We start from the raw sequence: 13,220 nt of genomic DNA on the forward strand, positions 1-13,220 counted from the left end.
CCAAGCCTGGGGGAGGACAAAGCATTCACATAAGCAGGAAATTAAAGCAATGGTGACCCGAGGGAAGGATAAGACTCCCAAGTATCCTTGGCATTACTAGAGAACACCAGATTTCCCAACAGATTTGGGATGGGGTCTCAAATACATTTGGAATATTAAAGGAAAGGATAACTTATTGAGGAACCTGGAGCCGCTCAGGTGTACATATCTAACTAGAATGCTCAAGTAAACAAATTAATAGGGGCTAGTGTAGGAGGGTGAGCTATTTCTGGTCTGTGGCCTCCTTGTCATAATGAGATAATCTCCTGAAGATGCTGAGAAAAGCTGATGACGCTGGAGGAAACAGTTTGGAATAGCAGCTTGGGAATCCCCTGTAACAACGTGTTTCCCCTTGGCAGCGGCTTGGGGGCAGGCACACCCTGAAACATTTTTGGTGTTTGGGTCTCCATTCTATTTGCCGGAGCTCGATAAACGCGACTGAATGAATGAATGAATGAATGAGTAGTGGAGGGCGAGGCCGCGAGTCTGAGCAGGGTGTGGAGGCGGTCATTCGAGAGCCCAGCTCAGAGAGAGAGTAACCTTCAACTCTCACCTAAAAGGTGCAAGAACAGCACAGGTATCCGGCCCCGGTGCAAACAAACAAATCCTGCTTTGCTAGGGGGCGGGGCTAGGAGGAGGGCCTAGTCCGCTTCTGCCCTTCAACTGACCAATCGCTGCCTCAAGGGGGCGGGGATTTCAATCTGTCTCCGCCCTTCCCCTTGGAGAGTAAATACGTTCGGGCGCCGTTCAAACGGCCCAATGAATGCTCGAGGTTTCCTGCGGCTGCTCCTCAACGATTGGTCGGAGCTCGTCGTCCCGCCCTCCCTATCACGCTTTTTGCCCCGCCCCTTCGCACACAAGATGGCGGCGCCCAGCGGAGTAGAGGCCGCGTTTGGGGTTTGCTGAGGCTGACTCCCTTTCCCACGACCCCTTTGGACGCAAAGAGTCGCGAGCCCAGAGGACGGGGGCCGGGCGGGGACAGGGGTACCTGCGTAGCTGGACCGCGAGCCCGCGCCCAGCCTGCGCCGCCCCCACCCGGCCCCGGCCCGACACCATCCGTTCCCGGTCTCCTCTCGGTCTGACCCACTGCCCGGCCGTGGTTCGCCGCCACCTGGCCTCCAAAGCTGAGCTCCCTCCTCCGGCCCGGGCTCACCTCCACTTTAGAGATGTTTGGCTTCTTCCCTCCCAGACAGCCTGGCGTCCAAACCGGGACTCCTGGACCGGCGTCTGGCCCCCTTTCCCTCCACTGAGACTCCACCTCGCTCTCACCCGTTTCTTGCTCAGATTCTTGCTTCTCTCTGGCTTGGAGACTGCTCACTTCCCTTCCAGATTGACCCCTGACGCCCCCAAACATTAGCAGCCTTGACACCCGCCCTCAACCTGGAGCCAGCTTTCCTTTCGGATTAACCTCCACAGCCCTATCATGGAGGCTGTGTACCTGATAGTGAATGGGGTGGGCCTTGTGCTGGACCTGCTGACCTTGGTGTTGGACCTCAACTTCCTGCTGGTGTCCTCCCTCCTGGCTTCCCTGGCCTGGCTGCTGGCCTTCATCTACAACCTGCCACACACGGTACTGACTAGTCTTTTGCACTTGGGCCGCGGAGTCCTGCTTTCGTTGCTGGCCTTGATCGAAGCCTTGGTCCGTTTCACCTTTGGGGGCTTGCAGGCCTTGTGTACTTTGCTGTACAGCTGCTACTCTGGCCTGGAGAGCTTAAAGCTCCTGGGGCACCTGGCCTCTCACGGGGCACTGAGGAGCCGGGAGATCCTGCACCGGGGGGTGCTCAATGTGGTCTCCAGTGGTCATGCTTTGCTGCGCCAGGCCTGTGACATCTGTGCCATTGCCATGAGCCTCGTGGCCTATGTGATCAACAGCCTGGTCAACATCTGCCTCATAGGCACTCAGAACCTTTTCTCCCTAATGCTGGCCCTGTGGGATGCAGTGATGGGGCCGCTGTGGAGGATGACGGACGTTGTAGCTGCCTTCCTAGCCCACATTTCCAGCAGTGCCGTGGCCATGGCCATCCTCCTCTGGACCCCCTGCCAGCTAGCACTGGAGCTCCTAGCGTCAGCTGCCCGCCTCCTGACCAACTTCGTGCTCGTCAATGTCACTGGCCTGGTGCTGCTGGCTTGCGTGCTGGCAGTGATGGTGACCGTGTTGCACCCAGACCTCACCCTGAGACTGGCCACCCGGGCACTCAGTCAGCTCCATGCCCGGCCATCTTATCACCGGCTCCGAGAGGATGTCGTGCGGCTGTCTCGCCTAGCCCTGGACTTGGAGGCCTGGCGTCGAGTCTGGAGCCGCAGCCTGCAGCTGGCCACCTGGCCAAACCGGGGAGGGGCGCCTGGGGCCCCTCAGGGTGGCCCTAGGAGGGTGCCCCCAGCCAGGACCTGGCGACAGGACACTCTTCCTGAAGCAGGGCCCAGATCAGAGGCAGAAGAGGAGGAAGAGGTCAGGATGGCCAGAGCAACAGCTGCCCGTGGCCGGGAGAGGCTCAACGAGGAGGAGTCTGTAGCTGGGCAAGACCCGTGGAAGTTGCTCAAGGAGCAAGAGGAGCGGAAAAAGTGTGTCATCTGCCAGGACCAGAGCAAGACGGTGCTGCTTCTGCCCTGCCGGCACCTGTGCCTGTGCCAGGCTTGCACTGAGATCCTGATGCGTCACCCCGTCTACCACCGCAACTGCCCACTCTGCCGCCGGGGCATTCTGCAGACCCTCAATGTCTACCTCTGAAGACTCCTTCCCTGCCAGCCCACTTTTTCATGCTCCATGAAGCCACCTGCGCTAGGACAGCTTTAACACCTGACCTCCTGGTTCCTGGCCTGTATCCCCTCCTGCCCCCATGGCTGTCATGCCAAGCCTCCAGGCCATATCTCCAGGACATTGAGATAGGATACTCTGGAAGACTATGAGCTGGGTGGGGCAGGGTAACAGCTTCTCCTTACCCAGTGCTTCCCGGTGATGCCGGAGGTGGTGAGTGTGTCACTATGCAAGGCCCCGAGGCTGTTGGGGACTCCCCTCCAGCTTGCCGGGGCCCATCCAGATGCCAATCTCTGGGGCTCCCCCTCTACTTCTGGTTTTTCTGTTGAGGATTTGCAAGTCCTCTCCCTGACTCTTCCCCATTCCCTCCCCAGCTTCAGCAGCCACAACACATCACTGTCATTTGGATGTTTTGGTAACTCAAGGGCCTTGAAATGAACTTGAACCTTTGCTTTCACTCGGAGCGCCTGTGTGCACTGGTAGGCCTAGGGGATAGTATCTCTCAGGTGCCTTGAGAGTTACCATTTCTGTCCATCTTGATCTTATGAGACTCCCTCCCAACCAGATCCAACAGCTAGGATCAAGAGTTTACCCGTTGGGGTGAGATGGGTGTCTGCACCTGGCTTTGGGACCACATTACCCTCTGGCACCCCAGCACCACTGGGAGCCTCAGGAGGGATACCAGATTTCCACTCCTACCCCTTTCATTCCCACATCACAGAGAACAATAGTATTTCCCCTCTGTCTCTCCCTGACATCGGGGAGAGCAGACTGTACACATTTATTTCACTAGGGTCCAAATACGGAAGGGGCCAGCCTAGGGGTATGCAGCTCCCTGATGGGTCTGTCTGGCCATGTTTCTGGTGAATAAATTTCTGTTGACAGCTCTGATGGCCTCTGTGTGCATCCTAACAGGGCTGAGCAGTTGGTCAGCAGTAAGTGCACCCTAACTGATGTGCAGCCGGGTCCTTCAGTCCTGCTGGAGTCACTGTGGTCTGTGAGGGAGCTGGTGGCAGAAGAGATAAGATAGGATGTGAGGACTGTGCCTTGGGGAGAGCCCATGCCAGGTATGGCTGGTTAGCTTTCGCCCCCTCCAATTTGTGCCCTCACACACCTGGCTTTGGGAAAGCCCTCTCTATCTTTTCTACTTTGCCAGAATTAAGCCCAAGTAGAGAGGAGTGTGAACGTTCTCATCCCTTGAGTCAGCTTCCCAGCCTCTCTGGTGCCTCTCTTCCCAAGAGGTAATTTGGGGTTCTTGCTGCCTGGTGTCCAGTCTACCCTCTGATTCCTGGAGGAGCTGACGCTTGTCTTTGTGTCTCTTGGGCTGGAGTAGGCTGGGAGGCCTCCTGGCGGAGAGCTGGGAGCTAAAGCCGAGGACCTAATCCCAGTCCCCATGCTCAATCTGCTCTCACATGTCCAGCAAGGGGAGGGGGCACTCCTGCGTAATTGTATGTTAAATCTAGGAGCATAATGCCAGGGGCAGCCTTCTGGAAACTGTTGGGTGGTTGGGCGGTGGGGGTGGGAGAGAGGGAATTAGAGTAGGTCAGGAAGAAACTGAGAAGAGGCCCCTCCGCATTCTCTGGGGTTGAGAGGCTGAACTGATTGTGGGTCTGGCAAACCCTGGATTGTTAGTCATGGGCTGGGGGTGGGGCTGAGCTGGCTTCTGAAGGTCAGAGGAGGGGAGCCTTGAAGGGGCTTTGTGGCTAGCCTCAGACTTGGTGGCGCGGCCCACCCAGGCTATCCCCTGCACGGTGGGGGGAGTTCCCCACATCTATCTTGGAGTTGGGAGGCCTGGGGAGGGCCTCTCCCCCCATCCCTCCCCAACCTTACAGAGGGCGCTGAGCAAGGGAAGGCTCGGCTCCTTCCAGTCTCTGTTTAATGTGAGGATAAACATTTTATGAGAGAAGATAAACTTCCTGAACTGGAAGCAAAGGACCCCCTTTTTCCGCACCCCCATCTGGAATTACATTGGCAGACCTCAATACCCGTCCTTCCCCTAACTACCCTGGCAGTCAGGAGCTCAAGCTCCCTGGGATTTTTGCTGCATTCTGGAGTTGGGACGCCCTCTTGTGCTCAACTCAGAAACTACTTTCCTCTAAGCCACCCAGGAACACACCACTTCCCTGGCAGGGGGGGACCAAAGAATAGCGTTCCAGTTATCCAGAGACCAGGCAGGCAGCCAGAGCAGTCATAGGTGCAAACCCTGGGATCCTTTATGTTGATCAGGGTAGGGGTGTGAATGGTGAAGGTAGCCCCTGCCCAGTTCATATGACATCTTTGAGTTAGAATAAAGGTGGCCAGGGCCCGGTGCCAAGGCATCCTCAGCCAAGCACTCCTGCACACATCCAACACAACTTAGGCAGCAGCTCAATGGAGCGGCTTCTCATTCACCTGGGCCTGTTTCCTGTATCTCCTGCTGCATGACTCATCCAGCCCAGGAGCTCTTCCTTCTGCCTGACCACCGCCCTGCACATCCTCCCCAGGGCTCCCTCTCCCCTCCCCCATCCTCACAACCAGGGCATTCTCACCGGTAAAGAAGAAAGCCTGAGCCAGAAGGATTTTTTTGTTGTTGATTTATTGAATAATCTCTGAGAAAAGGGCCCAGGAATAGGAGGGACAAGGAGGACCCAGAGAAACAGAGCACCAGGAAGAGGGCACCCTGCCTCTAGGGTCCCCGGGCCAGAGCAAATGGGGACCTACACCTGCCAGCACAGAGTGCTCCTTTGGTTTTGGGCAGAAATCCAGCCGCTGCCCCAGACTGCCAGCCCCGATCTCAGACAGCCTCTGTCCCCGTTCTCTGACAGCAGCAGGACGGAGTCATTCACAACATCCCCAGGGGGGCCAGCCCTCCCGGATGGTGTGGCTGTCACTGTCACACTCTCCCCCCCTAGGAGTGAGAGAGGTTGAGCTCACTTTGCAGCGGGCATCAAGCAAAGACGGGGGAGTTGTGCCAGTCAGAATACACCAGAAATCCCGAGAAGGTGCTGTCTGTCTTGATGCTGGCATAGATGCCAATGTAATCGCCCACGCCCACCTGCACCCACACCTGGTCCTCTGGCTCCAGCCTCACCATGGCGCCCCCTGACAGCGAGGCTGGTTTGGGCCACCCCCCAAAAAACTGGAAGAAAGAGGCGATGGACTCGCCATTCTTGACCAGATCGAACTGCAGGCTAGCCCGGTAGACGGTGGCGTGGACCGCGAAGTAGTAGACCCCGGGCACCTGGCAGGTGAACTTGCCGGTGGCGGCGTCGTAGTGTCCCTGCTCGTTCACCAGCACGCGGTCGAAGGGTAGGGGCGCGTCGGACGGCGGAGGCACCCGGCTCTCGGAGCGCTTGGCGCTGAAGGCGGAGCGCGGGGGCACGGAGCACTCGCCGGCCGGCCCGGTGGCCCCCGCGGGTCCCGCCTCTCCTCTCGGCCCGGGCTCCCCCCGCGGCCCCGGCAGTCCTGCGGGGTGCGGGGCGCGGGGCGCGGTCAGGGGCGAGCGCGGCGGCGGCGGCGGCCCCCGGCCCCCTCCCCGCCCTGCCGGCCCTGCCCGCCCCCAGAGGGTCCCCGGGCCGCGCGCTGCGCCACCCGCCCCGCTCCGGGAGCCCGAGCCCCGAGCCCCGAGCCCCGAGCCCCGAGCCCGCGGCGCCCCCTGGCGGGACCCCGAGCCCCGGCCCTCCGCCCGGCCGACGGCGACCCCGCCGCCTGCTTACCCGGCCTCCCGCCCTCGCCTTTCTCTCCCGGAGCCCCGGGCGCGCCGTCGCGGCCGTCGCGGCCGTCCCTGCCGGGCAGGCCCTGGCTGCCGTGGTGGCCCGGCGTGCCGGGAAGCCCGGGGTGCCCCGGGCACAGGCTGGGGATCTTGTTGTCGTCCAGCGGGGCCGAGCCGGCCGCCAGGCCCAGGAGCAGCAGGGCGACGAGCGGCCTCATGGCGCTGGCACGGGCGCTCCGGCCGCCGGGTCTCGCAGTCTGCGGGCCGGGCGGGACGGGAGTCGGGACCCAGAAGCCCGGGCCGGCTCGCTCCCCGCCCCGGCGCGGCCCACCGGGTCCCCACCCCAGCGCCACCCGCCTGAGGCTGAGCGGCCGCGGGGCAGCGGGAGAGGCGCCCCCAGGGCCGGGACCGAGGGCGCCGGGGCGGGGGCGGCGGGAGAGGCTGGCGGCTCCCCCCACCCGGGCCCTGCCGTCCCCACCCCCGCCCGTCCCCCGCCACACTCACCCCTCCCGGCTCCCCGGCCTCCTTCGGGCGCTCGCTGCTCCGGACCCTCCGGCTGACCCTGCCCCGCCCCTGCGCTCGTCCCCTGCCCTCGGCGTCCCCCCGGTCCGGGTTCGCTCCCTGCCGGCTCCGCTCCGCTCCTCCCAGACTCCAAGAGGAAACCAGTTGTTCAGGGGCCAGGAGCTCCCGGCCGGGAAATAGCAGGGAAATAACTCGTGGTGTCGCCCGGCCGCCGGCCAAGGCTTGGGGGAGAAGGGAGGGGGAGTCTCAGCCGGGCCCAGAGAGGCAGGGCTGTGAGACAGACGCCGGGACACCCGCTGCTCCGAGGAGCCGCAAGGAGAGATGCTGCGATGCCAGGGACCAGGGACAGGCCCAGTCCCGGGAAGTAGAAGCTGAGAACCCAGAGGGCAGAGTTCTAGAGGCGGAAGGACAGCTGGATCCCTGGGACCCGAACAGGCAGGGCCTGCCACATGCCTAGGCACTCGGTACAGTTTTGTTGAATAAATGAAAGAGTCAGAAGGCAGGTGATGGAGAACTTGAGAAAGTAGGTGGCAAAGGGAAGGCACGAGATTGGAGGTGGCGCTCAGATGGGAAGCACTCCTCACGGTCGGTGGCTCAGTGGCTCAGTGGAGCTGGGGAAGTAAAGGGCAGGGAAGCTTCCATTAGCCCTGCCGAGGACTTCTCTTCCCCTCCCTGGGAGGCTCCAGAGAGGATGGGGAGAGTCCCCTGCCTGCCCGCCCTGACAGGCAAAGCTGGACCGGCAGGCAGAGGGCAGGGGCCTGCTTCAGGGTCAGGGTTGGGCACAAGCCTCCAGGCCAGCCGCCTCAGGTAGCCTGTTGCAGTTGAAAGGCCAGGGGGTACCCAGTAGAGCCAGGCCAGACTGGCACTGGCGCTCCGCCTCCTGGCAGACAGAGCGGCAGGGGGGCAGGACGCTGCCTGTGGGGGTGCAGTGGGGCACAAGCAGCCCGCAGAGGAGCCTCCGGAAGTTCTGGTAGCAGGGCAGACTTGTCAGGCTCTGTGGAAGGAGGAGATCAGCCCTCAGGCACCCCACTCCCTAGGCTCCCTCCACATCTGGGGGTCCCTCCTAATCTCTGCCCAGAGCACCTTGTAACCTCTGAGGATCTCCACCACCTCCTCCTGGGTGGCCATGCCCACCCAGACGTTAGGGAAGGCCGTGGTGTTGTAGCTCAGGCCGGTGCACATCTCCACCTGGACAGGCTCACAGGCCAGCTCTGCGGGGGTGGGAGGGGAGAATCACTGTGGGGGTACCCTGGCTTCTGACCTGGGGCAAGTCCCCTAACCACTCGCTCAGGGTCAGATGGGGGCTGTTGCGGGAATCAAAGGAGATAACGTGCACGGAGATGCTCTGTGCACGTCGTGGGTGCCCGTTATCCTCGAGAGCCTGCCCGAACATCCTTCGCTGGCCCTGGGCATCATGCAGGTGTCTCTTTGACCTCGGGAGTGTGGGTCACCGACATTGGCAGGGCCTGCTGGGCATCTGAAAGGAACTCCCCTGTCCCCTATCCTTGCCTCCATCATCATCATCATCATCATCATCATCATCATCTGCTTCTTCTTTTTTTAAGTAGGCTCCACACCCAAGGTGGGGCTTAAACTCATGACCCCAAGATCAAGAGTTACATACTCTACCAACCAAGCCAGCCAGGTGCCCCTCACCTTCCTCTCTGAGGTGGGCTGTGCAGAGGGTGCTGAGTGACGAGGCTGGGCTGGTTCTCGAAACCCCAGCCATCGACTCCCAGATTCCCACTTCCCTGGTGACATTAAGTACAATTGCCCCCACCATGTGAGAATCCCTCCCGGACTCTGTGGTGTAGCTCCAGGGTCAGGATCCTGAGTCCCCCCATCAGGGAGGACAGGGGTGGGCTGTTATGAAGCATGGCAGTGGGGTTTCTGTGACCGGATCCCCAGCCTGCCCTGGCCTGCCAGGCCCTGCCTATGGTGCTCTGGGGTGCACTTCTCACCTGGAGGTGGGAACAAGGGGCTGCTGCAACTGTCATCACTGCTGTCTGTGCAGTGTCTCCATGTGTCACACGTCCACTGCAGACTCTTACATCCTCCATCATGGCAGGAGAACTCTCCCGGCCCACAGGGATCTATAGGCAGAGCAGGCATGGCAGTGGGGACACACCTGTGCCCCTACCCTGCCTTCACGGTCCCCTGACTGGGATCTGGAGCCCTTCCTCGTTCTCCTGGAGGAGCTTCTGTGGCCCACACCCGCTCACCCAGGGACACCTACTCTCTGTGGCATTGAGGGCCTGGTAGGTGGCAGAGAAGCCACCACTGCTGATGCCACGGTCCGTCCTAAAGAGCACCACCAGGTGCTGGTGCGAGGAGATGAGGCGAGGTGGTGGCTCCGCTCCGCAGAACCTGCCCGAGGCAGAGAGCAGACCTGGGCAGGGGGCCCTGAACCTCCGGGGTGCTCCCACGGGCCTCACTCTGAGCTGGTGCTCTGGGCGGTGTCAGTGGGGATGGGACACAGGGCTGCTGACTCAGGGAACTTAGTGCCACATATTTAGTGGGCAAAGCCTTAAGCAAATGGTGGACTCGAGCCAGTTGGCGATGAGAAAAACCAGCGAGGGTTTGAGGGGAAGCGGGAGTGGGCCCCACGGGGCAGGAGAGCCAGGCAGGGAGGGCACAGGAAAATGACCTTGTGCACAGGGCAACACGAAGCAAAGGTTTTGGGCTAAGGAAGAACAAGACTCTTCCTCCGGTGACGGTGAAGAGGCCTCTGGCTTAGAGCAGAAGGCGATGGAAGCCAGGGAGAGAGCAGGGTCAATCTGCAGGAGGCCTTGCCCGTCAGAGTTTCTCCGGGGCTGCTGCTCAGCGGCTACCTGCCCAGGAGGCCAAGGGCCCCTGAGTCGCTGGTCTCGTACACGGCCACGTAGTCCAGCTTGCACTCGTCCTGGGCTTCCAGGCTGAAGTTGTGGAATTGCAGTCCCAGGCCGTGTCCCGCAGGCACCGAGATGTGCCAGGTGCAGAGCTGGGGGAGGGCACGGATGGGGTCGCTCAGGCTGCGTCTCCCGTCCTGAGCTGGGCATCCAGCTGCAGGCCGGGTAGGGAGCGGCTGGCGGTGGCCCACCCAGCTCTCGCACTGGTGGTGGATGGGCCTTTTAACTCCTCTGCTCTCCGAGAGACGGTTACCCAGCCCAGGAACACCTGGCTACCTGGTAAGCTCTAAAAACTGTTCCCTTGCTGCCTGTTTGAGCTCTGACCCCTGCAAGAACCAGGCAGTGTCTCCCATGCTGTTCCCCATCACAGGTGTGCCCGCAGGTGCCACATCCCCCTCCCTGTGGTGCACCGGCTTACCTGTTGGTGAGGGTACCGCTGCAGGTAGCCAGGAGCGGAGAAAGTACCCTGGAGCCCGGTCAGATTCCCCCCACACCCTGCAGAGAGGAGGAGGCTCATGAGTTTGCCAGGGTCTGGGCCAGCAGGAACCGCAGGGGAGAGTTTTGGCCAGGCCCTTGAGGAAGCACGTCTGGGCCAGAAGAACATCCAGGCAAGCTTGGGGCTGGGCCAGAGCTGGGGAGCCCAGGCCGAACCTGGATCGGATGCCCGAGGACAGTACCCGCCCTGCACCCGGCAGGGCCCGTACCCAAGAACTTGGCACTGCAGTTGGTCTCATCACTGCCATCAGCGCAGTTGGCAAAACCATCGCACACTGAGTCAGGCAGCAGGCAGACGAGCTGGTCACAGGGGAACTCGTCCTCAGCACAGCTCCCTGGGGACGGGTGTCTGCATTCAGAAACTCCCAGAGTTGGCACCCCTTTTGCCAGGGCTGGGCGTGTCTGGAGGGGAGGGGAGGGGACCCTTGAGAGGCAGCCAGAGACACGGTGGGAAAACACTCACCATTCCCAGGAGTCACAGCCTGGTACCAGGCATGGAAACCAGATCCTTCCACACTGCTGTCGGAGACGAAGGCCACCCGGAGGTGGCTGGCGTTGGTGTTGAGTGTTGGGGGAGGCACCCTCCCACACACTCTGCAAGAAGCCAGGGTGGGGGTGTTGGAGGCTCAGAGCTCGGGGCCAGCCGGGGTGGAGGCTGCCTGGGCCCCGCAGTCCTCTTTCCTCAAGCCCTGGCCTGGTGACAGTGGGGTCAGAAGGCATCCTTTCATGTCCCAGGGAGCTCTGACTCTCCTGACCTGCATGTCCATCCTTGTGGCATTTGTTCATGGGCCACATAGGTGGGGGAAGGCGACCTTCCCGAGGTCATACAGCAGGCTGGTGGCAGAGCTGGGCCCAGGTTGGGTCTCTCAGCTTCCTCCCAGTCCAGTCTTTCCCACTGCTGCTCCCTGGCTCTGTCCTCTAGACAGTGGCACAGGGCAGGGGTGAGTATCCTGGGGGCGGAGGGACCCACCTGAGGAGGGGTCCTTCAGGCTCAGGGGAGATTTCCAAGCGATCAAAAAGACAGGAGGCCACGCTCTCCATGCTGAGCGCTTCGATCTTGAGCTGTATGGCTTGGTCTGTGGCCACCTGGATGTGCCACACACAGTGGGCGTTGGGTGGGTAAGGGTCTGGGTAGTTGGGGCTGCTGAAGAAGCCCCTCGGGCCAGGAAGGAGGCCCCCACAGGCTGCAGAGATGAAGATTAGAGTTCCGAGGTTGAAAGGATTTCCAAGTTTCCTCTTCCTGGCCCCTGCCCTCCCCTCCTGATATCTTGGGCTCTTCTCCAGGAAGATTGTCCTGGGTACTCACTGGCCGTGGGGGAGGGGCTCATGCCTGCCTCCTCCAGCTGTCCTTTAGGGTCCCCAGATGCCGGAGAGATGGTGGTGGTGGAGGGAGCAGTGGGGTTGGTGGTCGTGTTGGGGGTCAGGCCTTCGGCAGGCAGTGGGTGAGAGGAGGCCCCGGACAGGGCTGTAGCCCGAAACTCTAGAGGTGGGAAGATGGGGGAGTGGGGTTCAGAGGACCTGGATCCCCAGAGGCGACAGATCGAGTGGCTCATGGAATCTCATTCCAAAGTCCTCCTCCCAAGCAGGGCGTGGTACTCACGGCCTAGGATGATGGCCACCAGCAGCCCGAGCAGCAGGAGGAGCAGGCTGGCCAGCAGGAGGACGCACAGCCAGGAGAAGTGGCAGTCTGGCTGCAGCCCTCGGGGGCGCCGACCTGCGGGTGGGGGGCAGGATGGCATTCTGAGAGCTCCTTAGGCAACCCTCACACTGTCCTCAGCTCCTGGGCCTCTCTGTCCTCCCCTGGGTCGCTCCCCGAGATGGTTACCGTGCCAGGGAGCTGGGACGCCGCTGCTGGCATCCTCCCGGAAGGCCGCTGGAGGGCACGGTGGCCCTGATTCAGGCTCAAAAGCAGGATTGCAGAACTCAGTCTGAAAGGGAAAGACTTGAGGGTGGAGGGCCAGCGGCGGCACTGCCTGGCTGGCACGTCCCTGGGCACGGCCAGCCCTAGGCGGGGATCTGGGTCCTGGGAGAGCTGTCCCACGGGACCCTTACCTTGCTCAGCCCTGTCACCTCCACACACAGGACGACATCTGAGCATTCCTTCATGGCTCGGGGCTCTGCATGGCTCTTGGAGAGTCCCTGTGATGGCCTGAGGCCGCCAAGGGCCCCTCCCTGACCCCAGAAGCCTCTCTGAGGGGCAGCTTCTGCTCCCTTTGGGAAGGGGCAGCTGCACCAGACCGACGCTCAGACTGCCCTTGGCCGCTGGGTTCAGGCTCCTGGCTCCTCTGTCCCTGCGCCAGGGAAGCAGCCGGAGGAATTCGCAAAGGCATGAAATGGTCCCTTAATCCAACTCAGCTGAGGATGCTAAGGTCAAGGGCTTGGCCCTGGGCAGCCGTCCTTAAAGGCACAGGCGGTGGCTGAGAACACCCCGCATCCCACAGAGGAGAGTAGGTGCTCTGTGTGTGTGGGTGACTCCCCCTTTCCTACTTTCCTAACTTCCCCCAAAGTGTTGAGTGAGCACTTGAGGGGCGCCTGGAGGGAAGGAGGACAATGCAGGCACGAGGGCGCCTGGGAGCCGGGTGGAGGGTTTGGCCGCTGGAAGGCCTACGAGCCCTGAGGGCTCCAGGCAAACCCTGCCGCCCTCCCGTCCGGGGCCTGGGGCCTGGGGCCAAGCCTGGGTCTTTGGGAGTCCCCGTGACAGTATCTGTGTGGCCCGGGAGAGAAGCGGTACAGGGAGCATGTGTCGCCGTGACCGGGAGCAGGAGGGGCTGGCCGCCTCTTCCTGGGGCCCCCCGGCCTGCGCAGAGCGGAAGGGGTGCCGAGTCCTCGG

The 13,220-nt window shown here is 61.8% G+C and overlaps 3 protein-coding genes across 4 annotated transcripts; 1 reads left to right on the forward strand and 2 right to left on the reverse strand.

Moving 5' to 3' along the window:
* The first annotated feature begins 878 nt into the window (after positions 1-878).
* RNF26 (ring finger protein 26) lies at positions 879-3,682 on the forward strand. Its single transcript, XM_077893848.1, has one exon. It carries the CDS (start codon positions 1,463-1,465, stop codon positions 2,765-2,767), a length of 1,305 nt encoding a protein of 434 aa, XP_077749974.1. The 5' UTR covers positions 879-1,462; the 3' UTR covers positions 2,768-3,682.
* Positions 3,683-5,350: 1,668 nt separating this feature from the next.
* Positions 5,351-7,149, reverse strand: C1QTNF5 (C1q and TNF related 5). Its single transcript, XM_077893851.1, has 3 exons — positions 6,990-7,149; positions 6,490-6,742; positions 5,351-6,238 (listed from the first exon to the last, which is right to left on the reverse strand). Exons 2-3 carry the CDS (start codon positions 6,701-6,703, stop codon positions 5,721-5,723), a joined length of 732 nt encoding a protein of 243 aa, XP_077749977.1. The 5' UTR covers positions 6,704-6,742; positions 6,990-7,149; the 3' UTR covers positions 5,351-5,720.
* Positions 7,150-7,342: 193 nt separating this feature from the next.
* On the reverse strand, positions 7,343-12,705 carry MFRP (membrane frizzled-related protein). Of its 2 annotated transcripts, XM_077893849.1 has the most exons (13): positions 12,443-12,705; positions 12,216-12,318; positions 11,991-12,104; positions 11,697-11,870; positions 11,361-11,574; positions 10,854-10,984; positions 10,600-10,725; positions 10,314-10,390; positions 9,839-9,987; positions 9,244-9,374; positions 8,969-9,100; positions 8,091-8,218; positions 7,343-8,001 (listed from the first exon to the last, which is right to left on the reverse strand). In XM_077893849.1, the coding sequence occupies exons 1-13, from the start codon at positions 12,494-12,496 to the stop codon at positions 7,777-7,779; spliced, it is 1,758 nt and encodes a 585-aa protein (XP_077749975.1). In that variant the 5' UTR covers positions 12,497-12,705; the 3' UTR covers positions 7,343-7,776. The 2 variants fall into 2 exon arrangements, with proteins under 2 accessions (XP_077749975.1, XP_077749976.1); XM_077893850.1 differs by lacking the exon at positions 8,091-8,218.
* Between the last annotated feature and the right edge of the window lie 515 nt (positions 12,706-13,220).

The sequence above is a fragment of the Canis aureus genome, chromosome 3 (genome assembly GCF_053574225.1).
Source record: "Canis aureus isolate CA01 chromosome 3, VMU_Caureus_v.1.0, whole genome shotgun sequence".
Lineage (NCBI taxonomy): Eukaryota > Metazoa > Chordata > Mammalia > Carnivora > Canidae > Canis > Canis aureus.

Coding starts and splice junctions, on each gene's coding strand:
- MFRP (XM_077893849.1), bottom strand. CDS start 12,496: ATGAAGGAATGCTCAGATGTCGTCCTGTGTGTGGAGGTGACAGGGCTG. Junction 12,105..12,215: donor CGTCCCAGCTCCCTGGCACG/GTAACCATCTCG, acceptor CCCCACCCGCAG/GTCGGCGCCCCCGAGGGCTG. Junction 8,002..8,090: donor AGATCCTCAGAGGTTACAAG/GTGCTCTGGGCA, acceptor CTCCTTCCACAG/AGCCTGACAAGTCTGCCCTG.
- C1QTNF5 (XM_077893851.1), bottom strand. CDS start 6,703: ATGAGGCCGCTCGTCGCCCTGCTGCTCCTGGGCCTGGCGGCCGGCTCG. Junction 6,239..6,489: donor AGGCGAGGGCGGGAGGCCGG/GTAAGCAGGCGG, acceptor CGCACCCCGCAG/GACTGCCGGGGCCGCGGGGG.
- RNF26 (XM_077893848.1), top strand. CDS start 1,463: ATGGAGGCTGTGTACCTGATAGTGAATGGGGTGGGCCTTGTGCTGGAC.